Source organism: Bicyclus anynana, chromosome 18, assembly GCF_947172395.1.
Source record: "Bicyclus anynana chromosome 18, ilBicAnyn1.1, whole genome shotgun sequence".
NCBI classification, from domain to species: domain Eukaryota; kingdom Metazoa; phylum Arthropoda; class Insecta; order Lepidoptera; family Nymphalidae; genus Bicyclus; species Bicyclus anynana.
The window spans coordinates 3,704,764-3,725,183 of record NC_069100.1 but is presented as its reverse complement, the minus strand read 5'-3'; the positions used below and the strand labels follow the sequence as shown (position 1 = coordinate 3,725,183).

The 20,420-nt window shown below is 37.5% G+C and overlaps 1 protein-coding gene across 2 annotated transcripts in view; it reads left to right on the top strand.

The window, feature by feature from the left end:
- LOC112051053 (E3 ubiquitin-protein ligase CBL-B-B) overlaps nt 1-20,420 on the top strand; it is a 101,182-nt gene that overhangs the window by 56,129 nt on the left and 24,633 nt on the right. For both annotated transcript variants that reach the window (XM_052886752.1, XM_052886753.1), the window contains exon 2: nt 18,587-18,733. In XM_052886752.1, coding sequence (XP_052742712.1) covers nt 18,587-18,733 — 147 coding nt within the window. The remainder of the gene's footprint in view (nt 1-18,586; nt 18,734-20,420) is intronic.

The following is a 20,420-nucleotide window of genomic DNA, read 5'->3' as shown; positions in this document are numbered from 1 at the left end:
TACGTTTCATCATGGTGAGACGCCTAAATATTTGCCTTTAGATTTTCAATATTTGTTAATTTCTTCTTCCAACGTATCGATAATAAGATCATCAAAAATGTTGGTTGATTCGATAGCTTATGTAAAGTCAAATACTTAGCTTCTACGGGTCAGAAGAAGTTGGTCGGGATGTTGAGTAGTGCTCAATATTATGCAATTACCTATTTTTTATGAAACGAGAGAACTCGGTCGCTGTTAAGTGGAATCTATCGCCTTTAAACGTATAGTCGAAAATCCGAGGAACTTTTAAAATTTATAGTATTATCAAGCTATTTTTTCGCGGGTATACGTCATCATGATGAAGGTAGGTTAAGAAAAAAAAGTTAAGTCCAACTCACTCGAAAGATGCACATCTTCATTAGGAGACTGGGGAGAACACCTCCAAATCACTTCAATATTCCCGTTAGGTACACAGCGCAGTGAGTGAAGTGACTCTTTTAATCACAGTTCGTTTTAATTACATTCCCGCTGACATATTTGGGTCAACCACGCTTCAAAGGCTCGCGAGGTTCTTCGGGTTTCCACCACTTGAAGTGCGGTGTGATTAAAATCACGTTGCCGGTATTATTTTCCCGGTTCAGAGGCTGGTTTACGGTTTTATATTTAAACGGTAGGGATGTTGAGGTAAAACGTGATCCGTCACAAACACGTGACTGTTTTAAAACGCAGAAATAGTTTTCAGTGCTAACAGACGCCACGCGGTAACACTCGGTATAGTTCTTGTTCCATCATATTATGATGATGATGATGATGATGATGATGATGATGATGATGATGATGATGATGATGATGATGATGATGATGATGATGATGATGATGATGATGATGATGATGATGATGATGATGATGATAATTTTCGTGATGTCCTCAGAAATACTGCCAAGAAGGCAAGCCAAAGTACAATCTGCGTGATTTATTTATCAAAATTGTTGGTATAATTTATGTAACTTAATACTTCGATATATACATATTTCCATTATGGCATTTACGAGTAATATAACAGCATGGATTGTATGGATTTTTTTAAATATGCTAATATTGTATGCTAGTATGTAACCTCTTTCATTCTTCCATACAATAAACGTGAATTTTCGATATTTCCCTCGTATTTGTATGAACGAATTGTAGGCGTGAAATTGATTTTCCGATATAATTCCCCTTTACATTGTTAATTGTGACTACAGTAATGGGTGCCCTTTGAGACGCTTTTTCATTAAACATGACGAGCCTTTGATTTGCGTTGATGTTCGTTACAAATTCACGTTGATTTTCAATAAGTTTCTTGTCGTCTTTCAGAAATAGGTAAACATAGAAACGATATCAAAGTGTTATTAATATTTTAGATGCGAAATTAAGCCTTTGTTAGTGTTACGTCGAATCGTTTGTAGCGGTTTTAATGAATATTGGTAACGAGATGGAGTACCTAGGCTATTTGCGACATTAAAACATAACATAACAGATTAATAGAAAGATAGAGTAATCGAAAGATAGATTAACAGAAAGACAGAGTTATCGAAAGACAGAGTAATAGAAAGGTAAACTAGTAGAAATAGTGAAATAAGGACAAATTGTAGTATAAAAAAATGTGATTAAAAATCGAGAAAAGTATGTTTGAGCATGTAGAGAGGATAAGTGAGAGAAGACTAACACAAGGGAATTATAACACCTCGAAAATGTTGAAAGGGGAAAGCCAAGGCGAACTTTACTTGACCAATTTCAGAATTATCAATGGCCAGGTCGAAGAGAACCTGGAACCGACGAATTTGTTTAAAAGGATTGATAAGAGTGAAAGAAGTAAGAAAGACATGCAAGAGTTGCAGTAAGCGAAAGGTCTTTGCCTACCCTTCAGAAATGACGCATGGTAATATGTAGGGATGTTTAAAATATCAAAGGGCGAAGGTACGAAGAAACTTTTAAACAGTTTTATCATGATCATCGTTTATCGATTTTTTTATCGATTGACCCACAACAAGGCTCTACCAAGAAACAGAAACTGGAAAGAAAACTAGAACATTAATGGTTATGCTTTTAAGAAACTCTTATTTAAACAGACAGATTATATCGTTCATTATTATTCTAAATCTAATCCATTGTTTTGTTATTTAAAGTAATTTAATCTTTTTTAATTTATCTAATTTTCCCACATTTCGAGGTTCTAGGAAATATTGTATTCATGTTGTCCTTTATTCATTTCCTTTTCTTTGTTTGTAAAAGTCTTTGTTTATGTTTTGTTCTTTGTTAATTTTTCACATTACATTAGCTTGTTACACGGATACGTTTGGACCAACAGTACGCACATAGCACAGCCTTTATTATCCTCAGTTGGATCTGGTTGGGTCTCAACCAATGTTTTGTTGTTAAGCGTTAAGTCTGTCCGTTGAGCTGTTTATATCAATACATATTACTTAAGTGATTTCAAAATTATTGTGTTTTCTCGACTGGCAAAATCCGACAATCCTTGGTTCCCGTGGGATTTGTAAATGAAATTAATTTCACGTGGTCGGAAGTCGCTAATTAATAAATAAACATTATGTTTTGTACTTTTTCTTGACCCACAGTATTACAATCAGCTAAGCAGTGTAATGTTGGTCAAATTAGTCACGCGTAGGAAAGGAAACGCGTAGGGCCTTGCTGGTGCGTGAACATAATAAATTCTCGGTAATTTTCTATATCAGACCTACTGAACTAGGTATTTACTCTGTAAGATATTTTTAGAAAGAATTATCATGAGATAAAATTAAATTTAACCTCACCTTGAAGTTTTCTTCGAAGCTTTAGTTAGGTAAGCCTTTTATCTGAGGTCAATATTTAGGTACCTACCTACGAAAAAACCTTATTCCCATAGTGTGAGATACTTATAATTGTGATATTGACTTTTGGTAATTGGTTTGTTATACTTTCTACAAGTAATAATCAGCGGATGCCCGCGAGTTTAACCCTCTTTGGCAGGCGTCCACAGATCCGCATCGTCCGTATCGGACGCATCGCATAAAACGGATTTTTGTATTCTTTGTAAAGAAAGTCTACAAGTGCGTCCACTGATTCGCATAGTGCGGATTGTTACGCGCTGATAATGCAGCTTTCATTTGTTTAAAGCATTTTTAAAATCTATTTAGTAGTTTGAGTGAAAAAGTCTAACAAACAAACCCACATACATTCGTATTTACAATATTAATATATCCATACTACAGCCTTTATTGATGAGTACTGTTTACCAACAAATAAATTAATAATAAATAGGTAACTTGCGATATACATACATACCTTTAAATTATAATACGCCCTATTGAAAATATCCTTATTTTCGTAAAGTTGGTTAAAACCAAACCCCTGTTTCCCAAAGCCCCGCATTTCGTGAAGTTTGCGACTTTGTGAAGTTTCCCTTTGTAAGAGAGTTTGAGGTTTGAAACAATCTTTCACAATGCGCAGGTACTTAATTGGTTGTAAAACAAAATATCCGAGTTAATAATGTTTATTTTTAGACGAAAAAAGGAAATTTTGCAACTTTTACGTCCTCCATTACGAGCGCTAATAAAAAAGGTTTTCGCTCTTCGGATTTTAAGTTGTTTCGAAAATTTTCATGTAAAGAACTTGATTGCTATTAAAATTCGACCATAAACATTGTTTAGAAAAGTACATTAATAAATAATGTATGAATTTGTATTCCAGATTTATTTTATTGAAAAAAAACTGAATCGGGATTTTTTTTCTTCGACCTCAAAGTTAATTAATTTGATTGCTTTAACAATTCGACCTTAAACATTGTTTAGAAAAGTACTTATTACATAAATAAATCATGTATGAATTTGCTATCCAGAATTTAAAAAAAAAAAACTGGATTAGGAATTTTTTCTATCTCAAAGTCAAAGTTTATTTAGTTATTTAAAAAAAAATTTAATAAAGCCCTTGTGATGTGTTGTGTGTGTGCACGCCAATAATATATATCTGTATACATGAATAGCCTAATTATTTCTTACTTAAAAACATTTAAAATAATACCCTCTCAGTATGCTGCTCCGGTGTGTAGCCTCGCTTATTGGGCGGGCACTTTAATTAATATTAATGGGTTTATGAATAAAACGTCCAACCTGCTCCACAGTCACCCATTGTTTCGTGTTCCATTCATATTTGCATAGGGCGATTTGCGAACATTCCTAATTTGTTGGCGGGCAACTTTGGGGGCCAGAAATATATTGTACTAGCCGACGCCGCGCGGTTTTACCCGCGTGGTTCCCGTTCTCGTAGGAGTACGGGGATAAAATATAGCCTATAGTCTTCCTCGATAAATGGGCTAGCTAACACTGAAAGAATTTTTCAAATCGGACCAGTAGTTCCTGAGATTATCGCGTTCAAACAAACATAGTCGTCAGCTTTATAATATTAATATAGATAGGTGAACCTACCCATAGAGAGATCGTTTTAATAACTAACTAGGCGAAATCCCGTGAGAATACGGAGATAAATTATAGGGTATGATATTCACAAATAACGTGACTTTCGAGTGGTAAAAGAATTTTCAAAATCGTTTCTGTAAATCCAGAGATTATCCCCTACTTAATACTAAAAGCTTTACCTCTTTATAATATTAATATAAATGAATTAAATTAAAATGGCGCCAACGCGTCATTATATTACTCATAATATAGATTACTAGAGCATAATATAATAATAAATAATCATGTGGTAATAAGTATTGTTAGGCAGTAATATAAATATTTAATATTATACTATATGTAATGTTATGCAGGAAATGCAAAAGCTTTTATTACTAAATTAAATTATATTATCTTTGAGTGTTTATAACTTCTTCCGTTGTGTATAAAATTTAATAACAACTATATTTCTTTGTGCAATTCGTATTGTTATTATAATCTTTTTTATTATTCATTGATGAGACACAATAAGCCGAAGCCATTGTTCGTTGTTTAGAAGCGATTTTAATTTTTTTATCTTCTGATGCCGCGCGGTTTCACCCGCGTGGTTCCCGTTCCCGTACGAATACGGGGATAATATATAGTCTATAGCCTTCCTCGATAACTGGGCTATCTAACACTGAATGAATTTTTCAAATCAGACCAGTATTTCCTAAGATTAGCGCGTTCAATCAAACTCTTTCAGAGTTAGATAGCCTATTTATCGAAGAAGGCTATAGGCTATATTTTACCCCCGTATTCCTACGGGAACGAGAACCACGCGGATGAAGCCGCGCGGCGTCTATTAGTAATACAATACTTGGATATTTACTTATTTGTCGTATGAGATTATAAAAACTCGACGCACGTTTTACTGTGACATCGATGTATTCTGACCTTGATTGAACGTATTATTGATCACATTATAACTATTATAGTTAATGCAGTTTTATGTAACAAGTGAGATAATCCAACTAATTGTTGTGTAACACTAACAACAGAGATTAAGTGCAATTATATTGTTTACTATCGGTGAAGGAAAACATCGTGAGGAAACCTGCATACCAGAGAATTATATTCATTCTCTGCGTGTGTGAAGTCTGCCAATCCGCATTGGGCCAGCGTGGTGGACTATTGGCCTAACCCCTCTCATTCTGAGAGGAGACTCGAGCTCAGCAGTGAGCCGAATATGGGTTGATGACGACGATATTGTTTACTAGTTGTATGCAACCTAAAGATCAGTTCGTCTTTACGGCTATGTTTCATGAGGGTTTCAAACAATCTATACTTCTTGAGCGGGGCACATAGTTCGAAGAGCCGATGGCCGTTGGGGTCCCAAGGTACTGGAATGGCGACCCCGCACTAGAAAGCGCAGTGTTGGTCGACCCCTCACCAGATGGACTGACAACATCAAGCGAGTCGCAGGTATTCGCTGGATGCAGGCGGCTCAGTATCGTGAGGTTTGGAAGTCCCTACAAAAGACCTAAGTCCTGCAGTGGCTGACATGATGATGATGATGATACTTCTTGATACTATTATTATAAACTAGCGGGCGCCCGCGACTTCGTCCGCGTGAATTGCAGTTTTTCACATATCCCGCGGGAACCATGGATTTTTCCGGGATGTGAAGTATGTGTTAATCCAGAGTAAAATTTATCTGTATTCCAAATTTCAGCCAAATCGCTTCAGTAGGCACAGCGTAAAAGAGGAACAAACATACTTACACACTTACACACAAACTTCGCCTTTATAATATTAGTGTGATAGGTAAGTTGTTTTGAAGATTTTTCAATTGAATAGGTATATTGGACCAATCGAGGCGATCAATCCCGGAGTCCATTCGTACTGTAGATAACGTGGGGGCTGTAAAGGTCTGAGTAAACAAAATGTTCCCGTCTCATCCTAATATTCTGTTTATTGCGTCGTAAATCCGAATGGGGCGTTAAATCCCTTCCATTCACTTCATCTGTAGGTACATTGCATTCATCAAGATTTGTGTTTGATGTAATCTGTATCTCTTATCTACGTTTATATTAAGCCTAATGTCAGCCACTGACGATCAAGTAAGATAAAACTGATTATACCGATCGCGACCAATACACGATCAGTTTTATCGGATTGTAGGCATGTGGGCTTATAGGATGGTGAGTAGCTAGAATTTTAGGCTTGTTCTGACTAAAGGTGTAGATGTTATACGCGCCTTGAGGCACCTTGGGGTTTGGACTTAGTGCTAGCATTGGTTAGATCTCTGGGCTCTTCTCGGACCAAGGCGCGTTTGGAACCCTCGTAACTTTAGTTTTAAGTTTTCGACTATTATTACAACCATTAGATTAAATTATGACATAATCTTGACCTTTCAAAAGTGCTTGTAAGGTAAGCCTAATTAAAATAAATGAATTTTGACTTTGACTTTGACATTGATCATTAGAACTGTAAGTTTGACAGTTTATGCTTATGCCATAGGTAAATACGGTAGATAACGACTTTGGACCGTGGTAGCTAAGGTCACCTAAAGTGGTGATGAAGGGGATAAAAATAATATTATTATTGAAAAGTTATTATATATATATATATATATAATAACTTTTCAGTTAGTATGTGCATTATATGAATCACTTGTCTCAAACGGTGAAGGAAAAACATCTCGAGGAAACCTGCATACCTGAGAATTTTCTTAATTTAATTATCTACGTGTGTGATGTCTGCCAATCCACATTTCGGCAGTGACTAAGGCCTAACTCCTTTCATTCAGGGAGGAGATTCGTGCTCAATAGTGAGCCGATTATGGGCTATTATTGATGATAATACTCGTTGATTTTGTCGCTTTTCATTAGTAAAAGAATTGTTATTATCTGTTTTGTAGTTTAGGCGTGAAACAAACAAACATACGCGTTTATAATATTAGTAAGGAATATTAAAAGTGTCAAAACCTCAAATCTAAACGTATAGGTACGGTATGACTCAGTGTGATATTCAATAACAATAGCTCGGTTTGCCCGTGCGTTATATGACACGCTTTTGCAATCGCAACCTGAGAACTATATGTATAGTCGATACTTTCTGAAGATACCTACCTTCTTGTCTATATGAATAAATAAAATGAAAATCATTGCCAAATGTAATATCCGCGCATCACTCCAATTTATGTTGGTTATATGGGCTTTGTTTCGACTCCCAGGTTGGTCTATGAAATTTTAAGTGTTTCTATCGAGAGTATGGATATTTGCAAAATGAATAAGATTATAAAGTTTCGAATTTATTACGCTTTTATTATGAATCTTTTATCGTAATTAGATGAAAATGAATACAGTTTTAGCTTTATATAATGATTTATTTATTTTGCTATCATCCGCGAAAATTCGGCGAACCCATGCGACAACGTCACCCAGGTCCGATAAAATACTCTCTACGTACGTTTCACCCCGAAACCGGAGCATCCTCAGGAGATGTTGACTCTACAACGTGCAATTGTAGAGAGTATTTTGTCGGACCTGGGTGACGTTGTCGCATGGGTTCGCCGAATTTTCGCGGATGATAGCAAAATAAATAAATCATTATATAATCATGATGAACTTCCGCAAAGTAACGCCTGCTTCTATCCAATAGTTTTAGCTTTCTTACGTTAAATGTAACATTTTTAATATTTGAACTATAAACATAAACGCACAAATAGGTAACAAAGATATAAGTAATTTTGTTTAAACGCCCATACAAATCTAACGATCATTATGAGTACGACATCATTAAATTGTACCATTTTGTTTGGGGCGTTTTTCAGGGATCCGCGACAGCGCCGCATCCCTGTAGCTCGGAAAGTAATGATCGCAGATACCCTGTTACTTTTACAAAATTGCTTTACTATTAGCATACCCCTAATTTATATACAATTAAAAGAACTATCATCATCACTATTGAAGAGATTGCCACATTTTGCTGCTGATGATGATGATACCAAGTTTCTCGCAGACGAAATCTGAGTAAGGATGACAAACCGAACTTGTAACTGAATAAAACATGGAGTGTCTCGTGTATCTTACCGCATTATTTGATTGTTTAACTTTAATCACATTCACAATGTTCGGTGTTCACACCCATTGTTCCGAGCACTTTGCGCAACCGCTCCTAACGCGGCTTTGTTTGACGAACTTTGTATGGATTTCTATCGCGCTCCTAATTCCTAATACATTTGTGGTGACTACTGCTTTGTTTTGTCTGCCGTTCTTTAACATCATCAGTAGTATAATTAACAACCTTAGAGTAATAACTAGCGGACGCCCGCGACTTCGTCCGCGTGGAATTTAGTTTTTCACAAATCACAATCATGGTTTTTTCCGCGATAAAAAGTAGCCTATGTGTTAATCTATTTTATAATATATCTCAATACCAAATTTCAGCTAATTCGGTTAAGAAGTCGAAGCGTGAAAAAGTAACAAACATTCATATCATTAAAATCATTAGTTTTCGCAAATCCAACCAAAAAAAACAAAACCATGGATTTTTTCGGGATAAAAAGTAACCTATGTGTTAATCCAGAGTAAAATCCATTTCCATTCCAAATTTTAGCCAAATTGCTTCAGTAGTAGCGGCGTTAAAGAGTAACAAACATCCAAACATCCATACAAACTTTCGAGTTTTTAATAGGTATTAGTATACAGGGAGGCCGGGGAGTTGACGTTCAAAGCTAAGATTTGGATGCCTTATAACGAGGAGTATCCAAATCACCCCCATGTATATTCTACGATTTTGCTTAGGCCACCCTTGTTGTGGTTCCAAATCTTCCAAGATTTGACCACTGCACCTTAAATTAAACCCACCCATAGTTTGATTCATAAGGAACATTTCGCAAAGTCAGCTTTGCTGTGTAGGTATATCTGAGCACATCGCCGTCTCGCCGCGTTGCAAAATGTGGGTCACGATTTAGGATTCTAGCCAAGCCAAGCCTTCGCAGATCTTATTAATGTATGCCATTAATATTGAAATGAAAGGACCGTGGTGGGAGGGTTTGGTTTGTGAACCTTTAAAGGTTAGATTAAAATCTTTAATTATTTATTTAAAATGCAGACTTATCTTCTATTGTATGTAATTACTTATGTAAATATCACTTACTGACTTATCACGAAATCGCTTCGTACTCCGAGCCCCCATTCGCACGAGCGCTTTTTTAACGGACGTATAGAACAAATGCATTGGATAGAAGCAGGCGTTACTTTGCGGATGTTCATCATGAATATATATATACCATGAGCCCCCATTCGCACGAGTGTTTTTTTAGCGGTCGTTAAAAAGGCGTTCAAATATAGTATGAAGTTAAATGAAGGTCTTTTTCCAACGCCCAAAATTTAAAATGCTCAAAAAAAAGCGTGACGTGTGAACATATACGAGTAGATACTTACTTGGAAGTGCATTTGTTCTATATATAATAATTTATCTATTTTGCATGGGTTCGTCAGCTTTTCGCGGACGATAAAAAAACACTCGTGCGAATGGGGGCTCATGGTAATATCTCTAATGTTATAAAGAGGAAAGTTTTGTATTTTTGTATGTTACAAATAAACTCAAAACTACTTGACCGATTTGAAAGATTCTTTCACCAATGGAAAGCTACATCATCAGGGAGTAACATATAAAGAGGAAAGTTTTGTATTTTTGTATGTTACAAATAAACTCAAAACTACTTGACCGATTTGAAAGATTCTTTCACCAATGGAAAGCTACATCATCAGGGAGTAACATACGCTCGAAAAACATTACCCTCCTTCTGACGCAGTCAAAAAATACTTTTACATATTGCTATTATGTACAGCTCGTGAACATTAACTTGACACCTGGCTCGAATGATGTTTGTATGGTTATATTTGGTAGCCAGGTGTCAAGTTAATGCGCACCAGTTATACCCACAGTACTTCGCGTATCATTTATACGTTGCATTGTCTCATGTCTGTCTGTGTATAACGTTCCACGAGTACGCAAACTGGAGATGTATGTGATGCCATTAAATCGAGTATCCCTTTAGTGTGTCCTCTATTAACTTGGATTAAGTTGCACTTCTTAATGTTAGACTATAAATGATGTCGTATAACCGTTAATTGCCGTTTTAAATCCCCCCCGCCACCCCTCCTCAGGCTAGTGTTGCCATGCGTCCGGATAAAGTCGGACATTGCTAAGGTTTTGATTGCGTGTCCTGGAAACATAAACTGTCTTCCAGCTTGACGGGCTTCTGTTGGGTTTTGTACGATTTAATTTTTACTGATCATCATCATCAGCACGTCAACTGCAGGACATAGGCCTTTTGTAGGGACTTCCAAACATCACGATACTGAGCCGCCTGCATCCAGCGAATAGTTGCGACTCGCTTGATGTCGTCAGTCCACCTGGTGAGGTCGACCAACACTGCGCTTTCTGGTGCGGGGCCGCCATTTCAACATCTTGGGATAGGCCATCGGCTGTTCGAACTATGTGCCCCGCCCATTGCCACTCCATCTTCGCGACACGTTGTCGGCGACTTCAAGCCCTTGACTACAAGCCCTTGACTAGAATCTCACCTGATGGTAAGTGATGATGCAATCTAAGATGGAAGCGGGCTTACTTGTTAGGAGGAGGATGAAAATCCACACCCCTTTCGGTTTCTACACGACATCGTACCGGAACGCTAAATCGCTTGGCGGTACGTCTTTGTGGGTAGGGTGGTAGCCACGGCCAAGGCCTCCCACCAGCCAGACCTGGACCAATTAAGAAAACCTCAATCGGCCCAGCCGGAAATCGAACCCAGGACCTCCGTCTTGTAAGTTCACTGCGTCAAAACCTACCTATTAATGCTGAGACAGAAAGTCCTCAATAGGGTAGGGCGTCCGGTATTTTAGGCCAAATTGGCCTGGTCTGTCCGGCTATTAGGTTTGGCAACCTGGCAACCCTACATAACCCCGGATATAAAGGCTCGCATACTCATGCGAAATGGCGAAGGCGTAATTAACGGCCTAATGCGTATGATCCTCCTCCTTTTCTACATGACGTGGGTATTTATAATTTACCATCAGATCGTTTCCGACATGCGTTGAAAAACGCGCACATAATACAATGTTTTTCTTTTTAACCCTGATGCATAAGGGGTGTTATTTTTTACCTCTATGTGTGTATGGCACCATAGCGTAGGTGACGAGTGAACCGATTTGGATGCAGTTTTTTTGTTTGAAAGCTGGCTTACTAACTATAAAAGTCATTAGGAACGATGGAAATGATTATCAATATTAGTTTAACAATTTACAAGTTAGGGGGCGGGGGAGGGTAAAAGTTATATCAATAATTATTATCAATAATAATTATTATTTGGATATACTTATACTAGTTAATATTATGGCTTATGTGAGTTAGCAGATAGCACGTATGTTTGTTACGCCAGTAAGTCTTTCGCGTTTCGCGCACTTTTTGTATTAATTAAAAGAATATCGTGGTAATCAACTAAAAACTAAAAAACACGCTTTTAGCACGCACTAAAAATTACAAATATTGGATGTAAGTCACGTGACTTTTATTTGATATCCATATCATGGGGGTGGATTTCAAACAGCCAGTCCGCCATCTTGGGCAGGCCGCCATATTTGATTTTTAATGACTTTCTTAGCTAATCATGTAGTGTCATCAGAACTCAGAGCGTGTGCAAAATTTCATCCTAATCGAAGGTCGGGAAGTGGGTCAAATTAAGATTCCAAAATTTGTCTTTCTTACGTAGTTACAAGAGATTAGGGAAACCGCCCTATTGAATTTGTAATGATGTTTCTTAGCCAGTCATGTATTGTCATCTGAACTCAGAGCGTGTGCAAAATTTCATGAAAGACCGGGAAGTGGGTCAAATTAAAATTCCAAGATTTTCTTACATACATAGTTACAAGTGAAGCTAATATAAAGCGTGTAAAATACCCATTTTGACGCGAGCTGCCCACAAAATCCAGTCAGTAATCTATACCTAGCATGTACTATAAAATTTCATCGAAATTCGTTCTCACTTTTCATCGTAAGTTAGTAGAAACATCCATTCATACTAACAAAGTTTCGCTTTATAATATTGCGAGAAATACGGGGTCAAGATTTAAGTGAGATAAATTACTCTCGCAACGTTGTTTATTTACGTGGATCACTCTTCGGTTTCCTACCTTCTGCAGAATCTACTACGAGATACTTAAATTATAAATTTGACAGTGCATTTGGAGGAATTGCTACTGAATTTAATATAAGGCGGCTAGAGGTTTGATTTTCTTTTTTCACTAGGAGACTTCACTTTTTGACGACCTCCGTGATTCCGGATTGGATTGGGGCGTTTGAGGTTTTCTTAATTGGTCCAGGTCTGGCTGGTGGGGGGCTTCGACCGTGGCTAGTTACCTACCGACCCTACCGACAAAGACGTACCACCAAGCGATTTAGCGTTCCAGTACGATGTCGTGTAGAAACCAAATGGGCTGTGGATTTTCATCCTCCTTCTAACAAGTTAGCCCGCTTCCATCTTAGATTGCATCATCACTTACCATAAGGAGATTGTAGTCAAGGGTTAACTTGTAAAGATAAAAAAAAATAAAAGACTTATTTTTCTTTCATCATTATCAATATATTTTTAGCAACAGCCTTTTACAGGGTCAGGCCTCCTTCTTTATAGCAGATATGGAACACAAACTCACAACGCTGTTCCAATGCGGATTGGTGGACATAGGGTGATAGTGTTTAGCAATCTAACGATCACTATCAGATACTAGGGTCGTGATAGCACTCTATAACCTCTGCCTGCAATTCGGAGGGTGTAGGTTCGAAACCGGTCCGAAGCATTCACCTCCAATTTTTTTAAAGTTTCGTACGCGATTGTAATATCAAGGTGTCGCTAACATCCTAAAATGTGTTTCAGTTAGGTCAACTTATAGGCCGTGTACTATAAAATACTTGGTATGTGTATAAAAGTCAAAAAGTCAAAGTCAAAATTCATTTATTTCAAATAGGCTCAGTTTACAAGCTCTTTCGAAACGTCAGGTAATAATATTAAACTTAATGGTGATAATAATTATTCGAAAACTTAAAATTAAAGTTACGAGGGTTCCAAACGCGCCTTGGTCCGAGAAGAGCCCACAAAAAACTCAGCCAGGTTTATCCTTTTTTAGTTTATCACCATTTAGTAGCCTGTCATGTAATACATTTCATTTCCAAGCAATTTTTTCATTTACGTAATCATTGACACTATAATATGACTTTTCTATAAGCTTACGTTTAATAAAAACTTTACTACTTGGTACTATAAAAGAAAAAGAAAATATTGTCAGTTCCATCATTGGTATTCCGTACAGATTGTCCGAGCCATTAGCAAGTGGGCTAACGATTTACCGTTTTACCCTATTTGCTTTTGTATGCCTTCATTTGAATAAATGGTAATTCATCAGCAAACATACCTAACATAAGTGTACATATAGCTGATATAGCGATCTAAATACCCACTTTGTATTTTCAATAGCCTATTGTGTAATTTCTTTTGAAGACAAATTGTAAAATATATCTTCTGCACCTTTATAATCTTTTTTATATGTTTATCTTGCAACGTCAACGAAGCAAACCGTAACTATTGTTATAAACTAAACCCATCTGGTCGTGTTTAATTCACGTTCTTTCATTATAAAAATTAACAAAATTAAAAAAAAAATTCAAAGTGAATTTATTTCAAACCTAAGGTTGCGCCAGAATACCAGCGCTGCAGCAAACACCTGTAGCATTATTAATATGTAGTAATATTGTATCTAGTAGTATATAAGTTAGATTAATAACAATTAGAAGAGACCGCACACCAGGGAACCAAGCTTTGCAAAGTCACCATTCAAGGTGTGTGGTGTGGTCTCTTTCTAAAAAAGTTTTGTTTAATTTTAATCTAGTCTTATGTTTTTTTTCCCTTTTTTATATTTAGGTAAATTGTTTGTGTACTCAGCTAAATAAATCATTTATTATTATTATTATTATTATGAATAGACTTAGTTACACGCACTTTTGTTAAGACGTGCCCGGAAAGCAGGCTCTATGGTGGCTTTCTATTGGTGAAAGATTTTTCCAATAGGTACCTCTATAGTTACTTATTAGTAAGTATAGATAAATGAATAAAGTAGGTAAAGTCATCCAATATCGTCAACAATGGATATCGAATTTTAGAATGAGTGATGCTTCAAAATCTATATAACTCTTCTACGAGTAGAGTTATAGGTAGTTCTTATTTTACCTAAGTTTAGTATATTTGAGTGAAAGAAATATATATGGCAGAATAAATTTGTTGGGTCAGCTTAATGATGTTAAATACTGTTAGATGTGTTGCTAGGTCATGAAAAATGAGGCGCTCAAAAGAGGAAATTTCCACATCTCAATGCTAGTTGTGGTCAACAACGAATGTTATTTAAGCAATTAATACTTAAATATCGTCTACAATGACGAGTTGCGTGTTCAGGAAGTGTAAAAACTGTATATACATAAATAAATAATGGAATTTAAGACAAAATTGTCCATGTGTGCGCTCAGTATTGTAGCCTATATTATTCGGATCACTTTTGCGGTGATTTTTAGGGACGTTACCGATCTATAGTATAAAATTATCATTGAGTTAGCTATGTTATTCTCTTAGCACAGTGTGCCTTTCGGCATAGACTTTGAAGAAACACCTCCGAGCTGGTAGCTCGTAGGTGTTTCTTCAAAGTCTGTTTTATTATGAATCCTACTCCCTTTTTTTTTGGTTTTCCTTTTTGATATATTATGTAGTTTCACGTTCTCCTATCGTTTCACCTGCTCTTTGCTTTCACTGATGCTCTGTATATTGTAGTTAATTTTATCTAGGGTTTCTTCAAGAAAAGTTTTAGTAAAGTTTGGTAGATTCTAAGTGATCTGGTGTTAAGGGTTTCAATTTGAAGTGTTTCACATGTTCGGCCTATGCCGGAAGGTACACTGTGCTAAGAGAATCTTTAAAAAAAAATAAAACATAATGTAATAGATGTAAAAAATGTAATTTCTTATCACAGAATAAAGAGCTTATTATTATTATTATTATTAGCTATGTTATAAAAGTATTGATAAATATACCTTATAACGGCATATAGTAGGTAAAGTCATCCAATATCGACGCACCGTTTGAAGAGTGCTGCAGTGGACAGGGTGCGGGCACTCGTTGGGAACAATGCGCTGTGTACAAAGGCTCGGCACGTGTACACGTGAGCGTGTAACTTTATACACGCAAAGTGTTCTCCAGTGGATCGGAGGTATTCTCTACAATGGATATCGAATCGTTTATTTTTAGAATGAGTGATGCTTCAAAATCAATCTACATTATATGATAAACAGTCAGTCAAAGAGCCGTGATAGCCCAGTGGATATGACCCCTGCCTCCGATTACGGAGGGTGTGGGTTCGATTCTGGTCGGGCATGCTCCTCCAACTTTTCAATTGTGTGCGTTTTAAGAAATTAAATATCACGTGTCTCAAACGGTGAAGGCAAACATCGTGAAAACACCTGCATACCAATTTTCTTAATTCTCTGCGTGTGTGAAGTCTGCCAATCCGTATTGGGCCAGCGTGGTGGACTATTGGCCTAACCCCTCTCATTCTGAGAGGCGACTCAAGCTCAGCAGTGAGCCGAATATGGGTTGATAATGATGATACTGTAAAAGAGTGCAAGACAATGCCGTGTAAATCTAGCTTATTGTCTAAGTCTACTTAAAATAAAAAGAATATGTCTATTTTCAGCGTCTTCTACAAATTATCGCATCACGTAATATCGTTGATTCGCTAATAGAACACAAGTGTATTTTCGCACAGCACAGCGGATGTGAGTCAGTTCAGGGCAACGTATCGGATCAGGTGCGATATATCAATCTCTGAACAAACACGTTGCGGATATCGGCTTCCGGTTATTGGGCGTAATCAACTGCTGATATGTCTTATCTTTTGTTTGTGAAAAATACCTAATCTAGTATGATGTTTACTTATACGTAAATTAATAAATATCTATTAGTCACAAGTCGTAGGACGCAATTATATTTTTGGGACATGTGTGGGGGTCAATAGAAGCTTAAGCTCAAGTTTGTGCAAGGGGCAAAACGGACCCGCTAAAGCTTCGCTTTGACTTATGATGCACTTCTTCCCTATCCCTACTCTACCCTGCTTCTACCCTACTCCTACCCTACCCCTACCCTACCCCTACATTACCTCTACCGTACCTCAACCCTACCCCTACATTACCTCTACCGTACCTCAACCCTACCCCTACCCTAGTCATACCCTACTTTTACCCTACCCCTAGGATTTAGGAGTTTGAAAAATAGATGTTGGCCTATTCTCATAGATACCGGATAAGCACAAAAAATTTCATCAAAATCGGTCAAGCCGTTTCGGAGCAGTATTGCAACTAAAACTGTGACACGAGAATTTTATATATTAGATATTTGTAGGCAAAACAATCTGCTACAAATTATAACTTTACAATTTTTTTGTAAGGCGCATAAATTCCGAGAAATCGCGAAAAAAGGGGAAAACCCTTTTTTCGAGATGGCGGCCGAGGGACAAGAGAGGCGACCCCACAAACATGGTTAAGCTTCTATTGACCTTCCACGCATGTCCCAAAAATAATATTTATTTTTGGGACATGCGTGTTCTCTAAAAAATGCAATATTCGGTTCCTAAATTGTAACATTTCAATGGACTATATAAATTATACATAATGTCTTCCACTACAGTTTAGTCGAATACTACGAAATGGATTTTCATGCAGTTTTTAACAATAGGTAGAGTGATTGTTAACGAAGGTTTAGGTACATAATTTGTCAAGGTTTTTTTTGTAAATTAGTTAAAATATGACTATAGTTGTTGGAAGTGTTTGAAAAAGTCGACTCGCTTAAGAGTTTTTATGGAGGACGTTTCTAATCCCTTATTAAACTACAACAAAACTGTGTTTACAGTTAGTTAGTGCCTGCAACGTAAGTTTTCAAATAAATAATAATATTTATACTTTTTTGATTGTCCGCTTCTATTGGTCGTAGAGTTATGCAATGTAACCTGTAGTGTTCCTCGGCAAATAGCCTATCCAATGTTTTTAATTTGAACCTGTTCTGCATGAGATTAGCGCTTTCTGACAAACACACAAACCCTTCAGATGTATAATACTATTCTATTCTAATATTATAAAGCTGAAGAGTTTGTTCGTTTGTTTGATTGAACGCGCTAATCTCAGGAACTACTGGTCCGATTTGAAAAATTCTTTCAGTGTTAGATAGCCCATTTATCGAGGAAAGCTATAGGTTATACATTATACACGTATTCCTACGGGAACGGGAACCACGCGGGTGAAACCTCGCGGCGTCAGCTAGTATTAAATATAGCCGTAGTATAAGTAGGTGTCGTAGCAGCTCTCGTAGCATCGCGCTACGGTCACACGCTTCAGCTAGGCTATTCTGTAACGATATTTTTATAGCTCGCAAGTGCGAGTTTCGGAGTCACCTCTATCTATCTCTGTTTAACACGATACTATAGAATGAGAAAGAAAGCGGTGAATTCGAAACTCGCACATGCGAGTTATACAAAACAAATCACATGACAAACGAACGAGCCATGGTGATGGAAGCGTCCAAGTCTGTCATTCATGTCATGTCTTCCAGACTTGTCCGATTACTTTGTTGTTTGTAAATTTGTATTATTTTATTATTTACTAGCGGACCCGGTCAAGCTTCGCGTTTACCTATGTGCTATCCCTACCTCTACCCTATCCTACCCTACCTCTACCCTATCCTACCCTACCCTACCCCTACCCCTACCCCTCCCCTACCCTAAACTTTCGCCTTTAAAATATTAGAGTGATAGCGGACCCGGTCAAGGTTCGCTTATACTTATGTGCACTTATGTGCATCTTCCCTAACCCTACCCTACCCCCTACCTAAACCTACCCAACCCTACTGTACCCTACTCTTCCCCTACCCTACCCCTACCCTACTCTTACCCTATTTATTAATTCATAAAAAAAATATGCACTGAAAAATGTCCGACACTGTTATCGCTTGTTTTTATTTAGTACCTACCTGTCATAATCTATTATGTGAAAATCGACGATAGCATCAGTAGTTAAATGTTTTTTTTTTTCTATTTCAGCACCCTGGTCCCGTGGAAGCACTTCAGAGAGGAGCTGAACAACGTGCACCCCATATCCTCGGGGCTGGAGACGATGGCGCTCAAGACAACCATAGACCTCACGTGCAACGACTTCATATCCAATTTCGAGTTTGATGTGTTCACGAGGTACCTACGTTTTACCATTTTTTTTTTTAATTTTTGTGATTTTTTTTTACGTATATTGAAACGGATATCCAATAGTAGGCGTCCACAGATTTGCATCGTACGTATCGGGCGCATTGCATCAAATTCAAACGTATTTTTAATTTTACGTAGATATAATCCGTTCGATGCGATCTATACGATACGGATCAGTGGACGCACTTGTAAGACTTTCTATGCAAACAATACTAAATTTTATTTTTTAATCCGTTTGACATGTCCAATGCGTACGATGCGAATCGATGACGATTATCTTAAAGCAGTAGCAGACAGAGGTGTAAAAGGAGTAGGAATGTTTGTAGTTATTTGTCATCTTAAGCCCGCCAACCCCCACATTGAAGCAGCGTGGTGGGTCTAAGCTTCATATCCTGTCCTACAGCGCAGCAGGCCAGGCTCTGCAGTTGACCCTCAAAATAAACTGACAATAATGACATACGCCTTTTAATTGGTGTCTAACGTATAAGGGATAAAACAGAAAATGCAAATTGAGTATTTTGCATATTCATAAATAAATGACTATTTTCGGAAGTCGCCCAGCAACACAAAATTGTACCCATTATTCGGAGTTAAAGACAAAATGGCTGCTCATTTTTGATAAAAGGATTTCTGTGAATAAAACAGAACAGAACAGTGGGGTATGACCGGGTGGGCGCGGATAATGCCGGGCGCACACAACAATGGCACGCTGTGACAATGTTGCCTTTACGCGTGTTTACCTCGCCGGCTCTCTAAGCGGGTACAAAAGACCGTAGGCACTGCCTATGAAATTTTTTAAGCAGAACCAGCCATATGCCTATATCTTCAATTTTGTCTAAGAGCTCTGCCTCATTACGACGCCATGGCGACGTCGCCGGCTACGTATCCAAGTTAATATTGAAATGTATGGTACCTAACTCACTTGGCGACGGTTTGGCAACGTCGCCAAAATGGAAGCGTGACCAAGAGCTACAGGTCTCTACGTGGCTCATGGATACTCTGGCGGCTTGGCGACGTTGCCATTATAATGTACACTCATACACTGTAACCTGCACCTCGCTCACTCAGTCTCAGTCAGCCGCCATTTTGGACGCTCGCTCGAAATAGTTGATGTTGTAAATAATGAGTTTCGATACTGAAAAAAATATAATAGAAATTTAACACCGTCCTTGTATATGAAATAGTTCATCTAATGAGTATTCTAATCGTAACCTAAAAATTAAAAGTTGGTACGAAATAGTAAACATATTTAAAGAAAAAGATGAAATGACAAACCAAGAAAAGAAACAACTAGATAAGTAAAGTATAACAAAGAAGTGCGATTTCTTCTACGTTCATTCCTGACGATGTAAACGAACTGACTGTCGAGACGCCATGGCCACTCGATTTGGCGACCTTCGGCCAGAAGTAGCCAGGCCTGCGCCGCTGGCGACGTCGCCATGGCGTCCAAATGAGGCAGAGCTCTAAGTGTCATGTACTCTAAGCGGGTACAAAAGACCGACGGAACTACCTATGAAAAGTTTTAAGCAGGACTAGCTATACGCCTTTATCATGTCCACAAGGACGATCATCATCATGAGATACTCAAGATACTTTATCTGTACTTACATCTCTGGGACACTCACAAATCACGTAGCTTTACCTAAAAGTATTTTCAAAAGCGGTTTAGTACATC